Genomic DNA, 15,796 nt, shown 5'->3' with positions numbered 1-15,796 from the left:
CAGAGTGGCGGGACACAGAGTGGCGGGACACAGAGTGGCGGGACAGAGCTGCGGGACACAGAGCGGGACACAGAGTGGCGGGACACAGAGTGGCGGGACACAGAGTGGCGGGACAGAGCTGCGGGACACAGAGTGGCGGGACACAGAGTGGCGGGACACAGAGTGGCGGGACAGAGCTGCGGGACACAGAGTGGCGGGACACAGAGTGGCGGGACACAGAGTGGCGGGACACAGAGTGGCGGGACACACAGCGGCGGGACACAGAGTGGCGGGACACAGAGTGGCGGGACACAGAGCGGGAGACAGAGCGGGAGACAGAGACACTCTCAGGTGAGCCAGCGGCAGCTCCCCTTTACTGTAGGAGGGGCCCTCTTGTGCTATATACTTGAATAAGGCACATGCTGCGGTACTCCTGGGACCCTGAGCCAAACTGAATTACCCAGTTAGACTGAGCCACAATGACATTCACTTCACTGTGTTTTTGCTCATGTGGCTGGCTCAATGTGTGTTATGGTTATTGTGAGGGCCTCTGACAACGCACTGGTGTGTGTGTTCTATACTTTTTTATTATGTAACACAGTTGGTATGTAACTAACTCAGGATGTCTGTGTGTTTGTGTATGTACTGTATGTGTGTGCACGTGTGTGTGTGTGTCTACCAGCAAACATGCCTGATTGGAGGAGCAGAAAGGGGAATTCCTATTGCATGTTAGCTGACTCCATCTCTATACAGATTACACCAATCAAGACCAACACTAACAAAACTGCATGAATTCCCTTTTGAACCTTACTTAAATGGGACCTCCACTCAATAAAACACACACAAATCACATAGAAATGATAGTTTGAAAATAAAACGAAGCAGTAAATGCCATTAGAAAAGCGTGAGACGACCAACATCACCACAGAATATTGACTTCCAGATAGTTCTGGTCTCTAACTAACCATCAGATTTGTTCTAACTCATTCAGGTCTGTCATTGACTTCTAGGTAGTTGAGAGCAATGGAGGAATGGAGGAGTGGGAGAATGGAGGAATGGGAGAATAGACGAATGGAGGAATGGGAGAATAGACGAATGGAGGAATGGGAGAATGGAGGAATGGGAGAATGGAGGAATGGGAGAATAGACGAATGGAAGAATGGGAGAATGGAGGAATGGGAGAATAGACGAATGGAGGAATGGGAGAATGGAGGAATGGGAGAATAGACGAATGGAGGAATGGGAGAATAGACGAATGGAGGAATGGGAGAATGGAGGAATGGGAGAATGGAGGAATGGGAGAATAGACGAATGGAGGAATGGGAGAATGGAGGAATGGGAGAATAGACGAATGGAGGAATGGGAGAATGGGAGAATGGAGGAATGGGAGAATGGAGGAATGGGAGAATGGAGGAATGGGAGAAATGGATGAATGTAGGAATGGAGGAATGGGAGAATGGAGGAATGGGAGAAATGGACGAATGGAGGAATGGGAGAATGGAGGAATGGGAGAATGGAGGACTGGGAGAATGGAGGAATGGGAGAATGGAGGAATGGGAGAATGGAGGAATGGGAGAATGGAGGAATGGGTGAATGGAGGAATGGGAGAATGGAGGAATGGGAGAATGGAGGACTGGGAGAATGGAGGAATGGAGGAATGGGCGAATGTAGGATTGGGCGAATGGAGGAATGGAGGAATGGGAGAATGGAGGAATGGGAGAATGGAAGAATGGGAGAATGGGAGAATGGAGGAATGGGAGAATGTAGGAATGGGAGAATGGAGGAATGGGAGAATGGAGGGATGGGAGAATGGAGGAATGGGAGAATGGAGGAATGGGAGAATGGAGGAATGGGAGAATGGAGGAATGGAGGGATGGGAGAATGGAAAGATGGGAGAATGGAGGAATGGGAGAATGGAGGAATGGGACAATAGAGTAATGGAGGAATGGGAGAATGGAGGAATGGGAGAATGGAGGAATGGGAGAATGGAGGAATGGGAGAAATGGATGAATGTAGGAATGGAGGAATGGGAGAATGGAGGAATGGGAGAAATGGACGAATGGAGGAATGGGAGAATGGAGGAATGGGAGAATGGAGGACTGGGAGAATGGAGGAATGGGAGAATGGAGGAATGGGAGAATGGAGGAATGGGAGAATGGAGGAATGGGTGAATGGAGGAATGGGAGAATGGAGGAATGGGAGAATGGAGGACTGGGAGAATGGAGGAATGGAGGAATGGGCGAATGGAGAATGGGCGAATGGAGGAATGGAGGAATGGGAGAATGGAGGAATGGGAGAATGGAAGATGGGAGAATGGGAGAAATGGGAGGAATGGAGGAATGGGAGAATGGAGGAATGGGAGAATGGAGGAATGGGAGAATGGAGGGATGGGAGAATGGAGGAATGGGAGAATGGAGGAATGGGAGAATGGAGGAATGGGAGAATGGAGGAATGGAGGGATGGGAGAATGGAAAGATGGGAGAATGGAGGAATGGGAGAATGGAGGAATGGGACAATAGAGTAATGGAGGAATGGGAGAATGGAGGAATGGAGGGATGACAACAGCCCACAAGGGGCAAACACTCCGTTACCCTTCCTTTGTATGCCACACCACGTACCCTGTGTCTTCTAGGAGTAGACCTATGGTTTGTATTGTAGAACTGTTACAAGGAACTCTTTCAGGACTTCATACATTCAATACCTAACACAGTGTTATTATTACTATTACTACAGTATATGCTGAGCCTCACCTGATTATCTTTTCTCAAATGTGTCATTATGGTAAGAAAAAAAGGTGTTTGATGTTCCAGCATCTAAATCAGTTGAACCTAAGACACTCATGCAGAGTCAAAAACACTGTAAAATCTATATCATCCATATAATCTGAAACCTTCCAATTACGACTGAATTGTTAATCAATTTCCTTTTGTAGAATGTTTGAGAATGAGACATCTCATGTATAATTGTTTTTCAATAACGTGCCTTATTGCCAGAGAATAATGGAAGCATTACACAGCCATCCTGAAGCTGAAACAGATGGAGACAAGGAAGGACTGTGTACAATCTAATAACTCAGTCATCCAGTCAGTTACGGTTGAGGTCAGAATGATCCTCATACTACATTAATATCCTGGACCATTATCATTCAAACCAACACACTGATGCTGCTAATGGAACGAAGAAGTCTCACCAGGTATCTCTCGTCACCTTTCATCCCTGGTGTTCGGATGAGGTGATTCTGCTCCCCCCTCCAGTCCCCGAAACGTCGGAAGAAGTAGTTGGAGAGGAAACGGTTAATGGGGTCCCGTATGATGTTGATGTAGACGGGCTGCTCTATCCTGAACCTGACAGACAGAGGGACAGATGGACGGGCACATATTTATACAGGGCACATAGTACAGTTCTTCACAGTGGGGCAGTATTGGGGCCTAGTTGATAAGGAGATGGGCAACTGACTTACACTAAGTGTACAAAACATGAGGAACACCTTCTTAATATTCATTGCACCTCCCTTTCCCCTGAGAACAGCCTCAATTCGTCGGGGCATGGGCAAGGTATCGAAAACTTTCCACAGGGATGCTGGCCCATGTTGACTTCAATGCTTCCCACAGTTATGTCAACTAGGCTGGATGTCCTTTGGGTGGAGGACCATTCTTGATACACAGGAAACTGTTGAGTGTGAAAAACCCAACCGTGTTGCAGTTCTTGACACACTCAAACCGGTGCACATGGCACCTACTACAATACCCCGTTCAACGGCACCTCAATCACTTCTTCACCCTCTGATTGGCACACACAATCCATATCTCAACTGTCTCAAGGCAAGTCTCCTCCCCTTCCTCTACACCAGGGTTCCCCAGCTGGCGGGCCGCGGGTGATTTTATCTGTCCAAACAAGTTTGGGCTTCTTACGGTCAATTTGCTGTCTACAAATGATTTGTAATTATGTTCCGGCCCCCTGACCATCCGCTTAAGAAAAAAGAGGCCCGCGGCTGAATCTAGTTGATGATCCCTGATCTACATTGATTGAAGTTAAAGGATCATAACATTCACCTGGATTCACCTGGTCAGTCTATGTCATGCAAAGAGCAGGTGTTCTTAATGTTTTGTACACTCAGTGCATATTGCCATTGTTGGTAAAGACATTAAATCAAATGTCAAGACTTTTCAGAAAATGTAAACTATAGAGGCGGTTCTGATTAAAACATTGTCCAGTCATAGCTACAACAGTGAAACTCCACTGTTTCAGGTGGTTCTGTATGCCATTGAGACCTTAGCATCATAGACGGATGGATGGTGCCAGTTGTCATACGTGATGTGCTCTGCTGTAGTTACCGGGTGAAGTTGAGAAAGTGGACATGTCTGGTGTACAGGAAAGGCTGAGGGATGTTGCTGATGTTCCTCATAAGGTCCACCTGAAAGACACACATCAAGAGAAATGACTGTACTAGTCTATACTTGTATCAAAGACAGTATGTCTCCCCAGGATGGAAGCAGAAACAAACAGAAAGTTCATTTAGAACCATTTTCAGGCAATGATGGAATATCTGTAATTAATGACACATTCATTTCACATGTTCTGGCATCAGCAGAGAAATCGATTAAGAGGTTGTGGAGACCCCTTGTCCACTGTGTCAGAACCTGACAACATCATCATGTTGGTGACCCCTTGTCCACTGTGTCAGAACCTGACAACATCATCATGTTGGAGACTCCCTGTCCACTGTGTCAGAACCTGACAACATCATCATGTTGGAGACCCCCTGTCCACTGTGTCAGAACCTGACAACATCATCATGTTGGTGACCCCCTGTCCACTGTGTCAGAACCTGACAACATCATCATGTTGGAGACCCCCTGTCCACTGTGTCAGAACCTGACAACATCATCATGTTGGAGACCCCCTGTCCACTGTGTCAGAACCTGACAACATCATCATGTTGGAGACCCCCTGTCCACTGTGTCAGAACCTGACAACATCATCATGTTGGAGACCCCCTGTCCACTGTGTCAGAACCTGACAACATCATCATGTTGGAGACCCCCTGTCCACTGTGTCAGAACCTGACAACATCATCATGTTGGGAACCTGACAACATCATCATGTTGGGAACCTGACAACATCATCATGTTGGAGACTCCCTGTCCACTGTGTCAGAACCTGACAACATCATCATGTTGGAGACCCCCTGTCCACTGTGTCAGAACCTGACAACATCATCATGTTGGAGACCCCCTGTCCACTGTGTCAGAACCTGACAACATCATCATGTTGGGAACCTGACAACATCATCATGTTGGGAACCTGACAACATCATCATGTTGGAGACTCCCTGTCCACTGTGTCAGAACCTGACAACATCATCATGTTGGAGACCCCTTGTCCACTGTGTCAGAACCTGACAACATCATCATGTTGGAGACTCCCTGTCCACTGTGTCAGAACCTGACAACATCATCATGTTGGAGACCCCCTGTCCACTGTGTCAGAACCTGACAACATCATCATGTTGGTGACCCCCTGTCCACTGTGTCAGAACCTGACAACATCATCATGTTGGAGACCCCCTGTCCACTGTGTCAGAACCTGACAACATCATCATGTTGGAGACTCCCTGTCCACTGTGTCAGAACCTGACAACATCATCATGTTGGAGACCCCCTGTCCACTGTGTCAGAACCTGACAACATCATCATGTTGGTGACCCCCTGTCCACTGTGTCAGAACCTGACAACATCATCATGTTGGAGACCCCCTGTCCACTGTGTCAGAACCTGACAACATCATCATGTTGGAGACCCCCTGTCCACTGTGTCAGAACCTGACAACATCATCATGTTGGAGACCCCCTGTCCACTGTGTCAGAACCTGACAACATCATCATGTTGGAGACCCCCTGTCCACTGTGTCAGAACCTGACAACATCATCATGTTGGAGACCCCCTGTCCACTGTGTCAGAACCTGACAACATCATCATGTTGGGAACCTGACAACATCATCATGTTGGGAACCTGACAACATCATCATGTTGGAGACTCCCTGTCCACTGTGTCAGAACCTGACAACATCATCATGTTGGAGACCCCCTGTCCACTGTGTCAGAACCTGACAACATCATCATGTTGGAGACCCCCTGTCCACTGTGTCAGAACCTGACAACATCATCATGTTGGGAACCTGACAACATCATCATGTTGGGAACCTGACAACATCATCATGTTGGAGACTCCCTGTCCACTGTGTCAGAACCTGACAACATCATCATGTTGGAGACCCCTTGTCCACTGTGTCAGAACCTGACAACATCATCATGTTGGAGACTCCCTGTCCACTGTGTCAGAACCTGACAACATCATCATGTTGGAGACCCCCTGTCCACTGTGTCAGAACCTGACAACATCATCATGTTGGTGACCCCCTGTCCACTGTGTCAGAACCTGACAACATCATCATGTTGGAGACCCCCTGTCCACTGTGTCAGAACCTGACAACATCATCATGTTGGGAACCTGACAACATCATCATGTTGGGAACCTGACAACATCATCATGTTGGAGACTCCCTGTCCACTGTGTCAGAACCTGACAACATCATCATGTTGGAGACCCCCTGTCCACTGTGTCAGAACCTGACAACATCATCATGTTGGAGACCCCCTGTCCACTGTGTCAGAACCTGACAACATCATCATGTTGGGAACCTGACAACATCATCATGTTGGGAACCTGACAACATCATCATGTTGGAGACTCCCTGTCCACTGTGTCAGAACCTGACAACATCATCATGTTGGAGACCCCCTGTCCACTGTGTCAGAACCTGACAACATCATCATGTTGGAGACCCCCTGTCCACTGTGTCAGAACCTGACAACATCATCATGTTGGAGACCCCCTGTCCACTGTGTCAGAACCTGACAACATCATCATGTTGGTGACCCCCTGTCCACTGTGTCAGAACCTGACAACATCATCATGTTGGAGACCCCCTGTCCACTGTGTCAGAACCTGACAACATCATCATGGTGGAGACCCCCTGTCCACTGTGTCAGAACCTGACAACATCATCATGGTGGAGACCCCCTGTCCACAGTGTCAGAACCTGACAACATCATCATGTTGGGAACCTGACAACATCATCATGGTGGAGACCCCCTGTCCACTGTGTCAGAACCTGACAACATCATCATGTTGGGAACCTGACAACATCATCATGTTGGAGACCCCCTGTCCACTGTGTCAGAACCTGACAACATCATCATGTTGGAGACCCCCTGTCCACTGTGTCAGAACCTGACCTCATACAGGCTGGAGCGAGATCCCCAATCCCCTCATCTCCCATTATTACATTAATGAGAGCAGCTAAACCACACCACATGTCATCCCTGTTGATGAAGCCCATCTGGTTCTAGTGTGCTGGTCATAGCCAGGACATCTACCCAGAACACTGTCCTCAGGTTTCATTCTGTGAAACGACTAGCAGAGAAAACTGATTGGAACAATGAAATGTTTGCATTGTGTACTGTTCATAATCATATGTAAAACATGATCATTCACAGTTTTGTGTTCCAGATCATCCCAGCCTAGGTGGATGTTCTCCACCTCTGTGGTTCCCCAGGCCTGCATCAAGAGACAGGTTGGGACCTGTACCCCAGGTGAGCTCCATGGTGGGGGTCACACCTGGCCCTGACCCCTGGGGGTGGAGATGGGACAGGTGGGACAGGGAAATGAAGGTGGGGTGACGAACAACCCTCTAAATACTGAGGGCTGACCCTGTCATAACCTTGGCTGAGCTCACCAGCATTAGTCAATAAACTGAAGGAAAAACATGGAGGCCTTGATATTTATTGCGACTTGTTATATAGCCATTTGTTATCTAGTGTGATAGCATTATGGTTCATATGCCTATAATCAACAGTTATAAATCTTTTGGGACATATTTTGACACTGTGTTAGGCATGAAACAAGTGCTGCTGCTCCATAAACATCAATGAGAAACTGTGACGTCACTGCTATCTGAGGCCCCAGTCACATGAGAATTTGACAGTCTCTCTCTCTCTCTCTCTCTCTCTCTCTCTCTCTCTCTCTCTCTCTCTCCATACAGAAAAAGCTCAATTCTGCTGACTTCCAGACCAATTAGCCCAAAGCTTATACCCCCTACTACACCCCATCCCCTCTCTCTGCACCCTAAACACGTTTGGGTTGATTTAACGGGAATAGGGAAGGCCAAACACACACACACACACACACACACACACACACACACACACACACACACACACACACACACACACACACACACACACACACACACACACACACACACACACACACAACCCCCCTCTCATTCAGGAAGGGAGGTGAGTAGAGGAAGAAGGGGAAGACGAGGGAGAGGAAGAAAGACTGAAAGAGGAGGATAGTCTGGGATTCCAGAAATATTTGATGCCCCCCTCCCCTCCCTCTCTTCCTGATTGAAGGCTGTGCCTTAAACGCTTCCTGGTTGGGCTCCGCAGACCACTGGGACCGGGCTAGTGTAAACAGACTAGAATTTTCTGCTATTGCTACTCCATATGTCCCTCAACATCCCACCCCCACTCCCCTCCCCTCTCCCTTCAATCTCTCCACATCCCCCTCACTTCTCCCTTAAAACCTTCCACCTATTTAAAGTCTGCTACTCCAAGCCAGGGGCGGACTATTTCAATGTTTTAATATCCGAGGTAGCTAGTATTCAGGAACATGGGGTCCATGGCAGAGCTGCATTTGTTTGCTGTGTAACATATTTGGTGAGAGAGAGAACATAGCACCACCCAGCAACACAGAGAAACTCACAGAAAAGCTGTGTTGCTATTTCTGACCAAGCCAAAATAAAGCCATCTCTCTCTCAGGTCTTGTAGTCTGGCTATAGAGAGACAGACAGGTCTCAGATGTGGGTACATAGGGCTCCACAAGGCTCCAAACGGTAGGGGACCTTAATCTGTTTGGCTAGCTGACTCCACACTCCAAGACTGCTTCCATCACGTGGACTGGGAGATGTTTCGCATTGCGTCAGATAACAACATTGACGAATACGCTGATTCGGTGTGCGAGTTCATTAGAACGTGCGTTGAAGATGTCGTTCCCATAGCAACGATTAAAACATTCCCTAACCAGAAACCGTGGATTGATGGCAGCATTCGTGTGAAACTGAAAGCGCGAACCACTGCTTTTAATCAGGGCAAGGTGTCTGGTAACATGACCGAATACAAACAGTGCAGCTATTCCCTCCGCAAGGCTATCAAACAAGCTAAGCGCCAGTACAGAGACAAAGTAGAATCTCAATTCAACGGCTCAGACACAAGAGGTATGTGGCAGGGTCTACAGTCAATCACGGACTACAGGAAGAAATCCAGCCCAGTCACGGACCAGGATGTCTTGCTCCCAGGCAGACTAAATAACTTTTTTGCCCGCTTTGAGGACAATACAGTGCCACTGACACGGCCTGCAACGAAAACATGCGGTCTCTCCTTCACTGCAACCGAGGTGAGTAAGACATTTAAACGTGTTAACCCTCGCAAGGCTGCAGGCCCAGACGGCATCCCCAGCCGCGCCCTCAGAGCATGCGCAGACCAGCTGGCCGGTGTGTTTACGGACATATTCAATCAATCCCTATACCAGTCTGCTGTTCCCACATGCTTCAAGAGGGCCACCATTGTTCCTGTTCCCAAGAAAGCTAAGGTAACTGAGCTAAACGACTACCGCCCCGTAGCACTCACATCCGTCATCATAAAGTGCTTTGAGAGACTAGTCAAGGACCATATCACCTCCACCCTACCTGACACCCTAGACCCACTCAAATTTGCTTACCGCCCAAATAGGTCCACAGACGATGCAATCTCAACCACACTGCACACTGCCCTAACCCATCTGGACAAGAGGAATACCTATGTGAGAATGCTGTTCATCGACTACAGCTCGGCATTCAACACCATAGTACCCTCCAAGCTCGTCATCAAGCTCGAGACCCTGGGTCTCGACCCCGCCCTGTGCAACTGGGTACTGGACTTCCTGACGGGCCGCCCCCAGGTGGTGAGGGTAGGCAACAACATCTCCTCCCCGCTGATCCTCAACACTGGGGCCCCACAAGGGTGCGTTCTGAGCCCTCTCCTGTACTCCCTGTTCACCCACGACTGCGTGGCCACGCACGCCTCCAACTCAATCATCAAGTTTGCGGACGACACAACAGTGGTAGGCTTGATTACCAACAACGACGAGACGGCCTACAGGGAGGAGGTGAGGGCCCTCGGAGTGTGGTGTCAGGAAAATAACCTCACACTCAGCGTCAACAAAACTAAGGAGATGATTGTGGACTTCAGGAAACAGCAGAAGGAACACCCCCCTATCCACATCGATGGAACAGTAGTGGAGAGGGTAGCAAGTTTTAAGTTCCTCGGCATACACATCACAGACAAACTGAATTGGTCCACTCACACAGACAGCATCGTGAAGAAGGCGCAGCAGCGCCTCTTCAACCTCAGGAGTCTGAAGAAATTCGGCTTGTCACCAAAAGCACTCACAAACTTCTACAGATGCACAATCGAGAGCATCCTGGCGGGCTGTATCACCGCCTGGTACGGCAACTGCACCGCCCTCAACCGTAAGGCTCTCCAGAGGGTAGTGAGGTCTGCACAACGCATCACCGGGGGCAAACTACCTGCCCTCCAGGACACCTACACCACCCGATGCTACAGGAAGGCCATAAAGATCATCAAGGACATCAACCACCCGAGCCACTGCCTGTTCACCCCGCTGTCATCCAGAAGGTGAGGTCAGTACAGGTGCATCAAAGCTGGGCCCGAGAGACTGAAAAACAGCTTCTATCTCAAGGCCATCAGACTGTTAAACAGCCACCACTAACATTGAGTGGCTGCTGCCAACACACTGTCAATGACACTGACTCAACTCCAGCCACTTTAATAATGGGAATTGATGGGAAATGATGTAAATATATCACTAGCCACTTTAAACAATGCTACCTTATATAATGTTACTTACCCTACATTATTCATCTCATATGCATACGTATATATTGTACTCTATATCATCGACTGCATCCTTATGTAATACATGTATCACTAGCCACTTTAACTATGCCACTTTGTTTACATACTCAACTCATATGTTATACTGTACTCGATATCATCTACTGTATCTTGCCTATGCCGCTCTGTACCATCACTCATTCATATATCCTTATGTACATATTCTTTATCCCCTTACACTGTGTATAAGACAGTAGTTTTTTGGAATTGTTAGTTAGATTACTTGTTCGTTATTACTGCATTGTCGGAACTAGAAGCACAAGCATTTCGCTACACTCGCATTAACATCTGCTAACCATGTGTATGTGACAAATAAAATTTGATTTGATTTGATTTGATACCCTGGCTGGGACACTCGGTTCTGGGCAAACGCATTAGCAGGCCACTGGCTGAGCCAAAGGATAATGGTCCAACACTCTAGCCCCAGCCAGACTGGAGCTAAGGAGACCAGCATCTCTAAACTTAGACAGCATGCATCTGGATCTGCATAAGTCAACACACACACACACACACAGCTACTCTAAGAGGACGTGTTAGTAGACCATAGACAGAGGTGTTTTATGTCTCTCTCTCTCTCTCTTTTCCAGATGCTTAATGATTCTAGTACAGCCAAGCGTTCAGGCTTGATGAATGTTTAAACTACCTGTTTCAATATTAGCTTTAATTAAATATTTACTTCAAATCCAGTAATGGTTATGAATATTTAGCATCTACTGACCATTCAAACATAAAAAGATTTCTACAGCACGCTTTCACACTGATAAAAAAGGCCTATGAGGATATGAAACATTACCACATAGATTATGACACAGAAATACACCATTATTCTCTTCCTCCATGAAGAGTCTGAGAGTCTGTTTACGTTGGTGTTAGGTGGCAGGAAGTGTCATTTATACAAGGGCATATGAGGGCATATTTTATTGGTCTGGCACTGATGGAAGATGCCTGATAGGGGTCCTACCACAAGACAGGTGTGCCTAGTTAACTCCAGTCAGTACAGTCAGCTTTCTAATTAAAATGTTCCCCAAATATCACTAGAATAACGGAAGATGAAGAGAGGGAGAGAGACAGTCAGAGAGAGAGAGAGATTGAGAGAGAAAGACAGAGCGAGAGAGAAAGAGAGAGAGAGAGACAGAGACAGAGATAGAAAGAAAGAGAGAGAGAGAGAGAGACACAAAGAGAGAGAAAGGCAGAGCGAGAAAGACAGAGAGAGAGAGAGAGAGAAATAAATACCTATTTTTGATCATGCAGAATGACTAGCGTTCAGTAATGTTTTAATTTGTGTTGGCATTTCCCATGACACAGCCTGTCATTTCAACATGTTTCTAAGGGATGTGGTTTTAAACACACGCAGCACTTCCTCTATAAATGCTGTGTTGATGTCTTTCAAATGCTCTTGGAAATCATAAAAATACATTTCCCATCATTTCAGCCTCTTCTTAGAAAGACTGAAGGACAATACAGTAGTAGCTTGCTGTGTTACAGCTTTAAGTGATAGCATTAGGACATCACTACCACTTCTTGTGGTAGTGATGTCCTAATGACATGGTGCAGAGAGAAAAATGTGCTCTTTTATAATGCTATTCTAAACATTTTGCCATGATAAAATATGGCAATTTTAAAGCTAATTTCCAGCAATTGTACAGTTTTTGCCATAGGGCAGGGGGAAACATTTGCTGTTTTATAGCTCATTTCATGCTTTTGTTCACATTTTGCAATGAGGCTGAGATAAAATTTTGCAGTTGTAAAGCTAATTTCCTGCTATTCAACACATTTTGACATGAGGCTGAGAGAAAATTTTGCAGTTTTAAAATTAATTTCCTGCAATTCCACACATTTTGCTATAATGTGCTATCAAACATTAAAAAAATGGGATGTGGGCCCCCTGGAGGTTGGGGGCCCCGGGGCACGTGCCCCTGCGTTCCAATTCTGTAATCGGGCCCTGCTTCCGGTCATCATACAACCAGGCAACGCTCCCCACTCCTCCCATCTCTGACACTTAAAGCACACCCCCTCAACCACCACCGATATCTCTCCTTATCTCCCTCCCTTTCTCCATCTTTACCCGTTCATGCTTGGTGATGCGTGTCATACCTGTTCATGTTTGGTGAGGCGTGTCTTGTTGTGGATGTCTGAGGAGACCAGGTTGAACTGGTGTCTCTCTGCCAGTAACCTTAGTAGGATGACTACCGTCCTGCTGCCACACTTCCCCACGCGATTATACACCACCTGACTGGGAAACGGCAGCACCTGAATGGGAGAACAACAGAACACACACTGCAGAGGAGACAGCAACAATTGTCTCATCAAATAACAATTAGCTAATCAAAGACATGATTATTGCCTTCTGGAGGTAACATAAGGCTAAGATAAGGGTAAGAATGATGGTGGGTACAGCTGAAAGATGACACCAGGTAAGTGAGGATGAATTCAAATATGGTTAGGACGAAAGGAAAGAAGAAAAGATAGTGAAGAAGGGGAACACTGCCAAAGGGATTGGACCACTCCTTCTCGTAACTCTTACTCTGTCCTTCCTCTCTGATCTCTGACCTGTCTTTTGTGTCTATTTTTCCAGGGGGCTGTTCTCACTCAACCCCCGATGCCCTGCCATCCTGCAGATAAACTCCACACGAAGTGCTTTATCAGACACACACACACACACACACACACATACACGCACACACATACACGCACACACATACACGCGCGCACACACACACACACACACACCCTCAAACATCCCTCGATTCCATCTGATAGCAGAAGGATCACTGAAATAAGGACAAAGCTATTAGCAGTTGAATAACATCTGAAAGGTGTCATTATTGATGCTCCTAACCTTTTTCCCTGTCATGACTTCAATGAAGCCTTTTTTATTAGAAATACAAAGAGTGAAGAATTCAGCGGCGGGAAATTCCTGCCGGCATTCCCAGTCTGGAATGGTAACTGAGATTCCCCTTGGGGGAAATTCCTGCCGGCATTCCCAGTCTGGAATGGTAACTGAGATTCCCCTTGGGGGGAATTCCTGCCGGCATTCCCAGTCTGGAATGGTAACTGAGATTCCCCTTGGGGGAAATTCCTGCCGGCATTCCCAGTCTGGAATGGTAACTGAGATTCCCCTTGGGGGAAATTCCTGCCGGCATTCCCAGTCTGGAATGGTAACTGAGATTCCCCTTGGGGGAAATTCCTGCCGGCATTCCCAGTCTGGAATGGTAACTGAGATTCCCCTTGGGGGAAATTCTACACATCTGACAGGGACACTAAAGACACATCTACTACAGTACAACTCAGGATTAGGGGATGGTGCTGAACCCCATGACAGGCATTTTAGTGTAGTGGTCCACATTTTTGTGCCTTTGTGTGTGTGTGTGAGTGTGTCTATATGTGTATGTTTTTCTCCATGTTTACCCCTACAACTCCTGTATCCCAGTCCACAGTGTTTTGTATGATGAAGCCCAGAGCGGTTAGGGCCACACACACCACTTCATTTTGCTCCTCTATCCTGACCTGTATCCCTGCCTGCCTCGCCCCAGCAGCACAGTAAACACAGGGCCTGTCACGTATCAATTTGAGGACAGCCCGTCACTTTATCAACAATGTATTTCCTGTTTTTCCAGAATACTGGGGTTACAGGAAATCATCAGAGGATAAAATGCTTTGGCAGCGGTTGGAAACAGAAATATGTGTGTTGTTTGGCCTGGGCTTGAAAGAGGGTGGGATGATGACCATCCCCTGTGATAACTTTGTTTGCACTTGTGTTGATATGCATGAGTCTGCCTGTGTCGTGTCACATGGTTTACACCCTTAACTCCCCTTTGATAAAACATCATCAACACTGTATGAGGTCGTTCTAGACATAAAGTGGGTTTGTTTAATAGAAAAAGGTCTGGAAAAGAGGGCTGTATTCAATCAAAACCTATGGCCAGAAGAGTCCGGTTCTAGAAAAAACAAAAATATTCCTCTTGCACATCCTGACAGCGGAATTCGATCCAACTAAGAAATGAAACAATTCTGAAAGTGTGAAACAATAAGACAGTCAAATCTGTGTCAATTCTCACAGCACAGAAAGACATTGGGTTCTAGGGAGTCAGTGCACGTCAATTGTGTTTCTCTTAAAAAGGCCTACCATGTCTCTGTTTTTGTAGTAATGCCAGACCTCTTAGCTTATCACATTCTAATGGCAGTGATAACATATCTGCTGTGTTTGCATGAAGAACAAAAACATCTGGGTTTGTTAGAATTAGCTCACAGAGGGCAAGGAACCTTAGGGCCTAGCCACCCCAGTACAACCCCTCTGATGTGGTTGCTAATGGTAGCTAGCTGTGGCAAAACTTTGATCTGAAAGGAGGGAAGAAAAATAGTGGGGAAAACCACAAATAGTAGCCAGGCAGCCAGTATAGCTTACACAAGAGCATAGCGCTTTACAGTAGCCTATTAGTCACCCACTAAGCGTAGAGCACAGCGCTTTACAGTAGCCTATTAGTCACCCACTAAGCATAGAGCACAGCGCTTTACAGTAGCCTATAAGTCACCCACTAAGCGTAGAGCACAGCGCTTTACAGTAGCCTATAAGTCACCCACTAAGCGTAGAGCACAGCGCTTTACAGTAGCCTATTAGTCACCCACTAAGCGTAGAGCACAGCGCTTTACAGTAGCCTATTAGTCACCCACTAAGCATAGAGCACAGCGCTTTACAGTAGCCTATAAGTCACCCACTAAGCGTAGAGCACAGCACTTTA

At 47.0% G+C, this 15,796-nt stretch overlaps 1 protein-coding gene across 1 annotated transcript in view; it reads right to left on the bottom strand.

Annotated features, from left to right (window-relative positions):
• The window catches only part of LOC109866214 (uronyl 2-sulfotransferase-like), a 130,351-nt gene that overhangs the window by 11,698 nt on the left and 102,857 nt on the right, over nucleotides 1–15,796 (bottom strand). The window contains exons 3-5 of the mRNA XM_020454766.2: nucleotides 13,152–13,307; nucleotides 4,314–4,393; nucleotides 3,170–3,323 (exon numbers count right to left, since the gene is read on the bottom strand). Coding sequence (XP_020310355.2) covers nucleotides 3,170–3,323; nucleotides 4,314–4,393; nucleotides 13,152–13,307 — 390 coding nt within the window. The remainder of the gene's footprint in view (nucleotides 1–3,169; nucleotides 3,324–4,313; nucleotides 4,394–13,151; nucleotides 13,308–15,796) is intronic.

This window comes from Oncorhynchus kisutch, linkage group LG21, assembly GCF_002021735.2.
Source record: "Oncorhynchus kisutch isolate 150728-3 linkage group LG21, Okis_V2, whole genome shotgun sequence".
In the NCBI taxonomy this organism is placed as follows: Eukaryota; Metazoa; Chordata; class Actinopteri; order Salmoniformes; family Salmonidae; genus Oncorhynchus; species Oncorhynchus kisutch.
The sequence above is the reverse complement of the archived record's forward strand: the minus strand, read 5'-3'. Positions and strand labels throughout refer to the sequence as shown.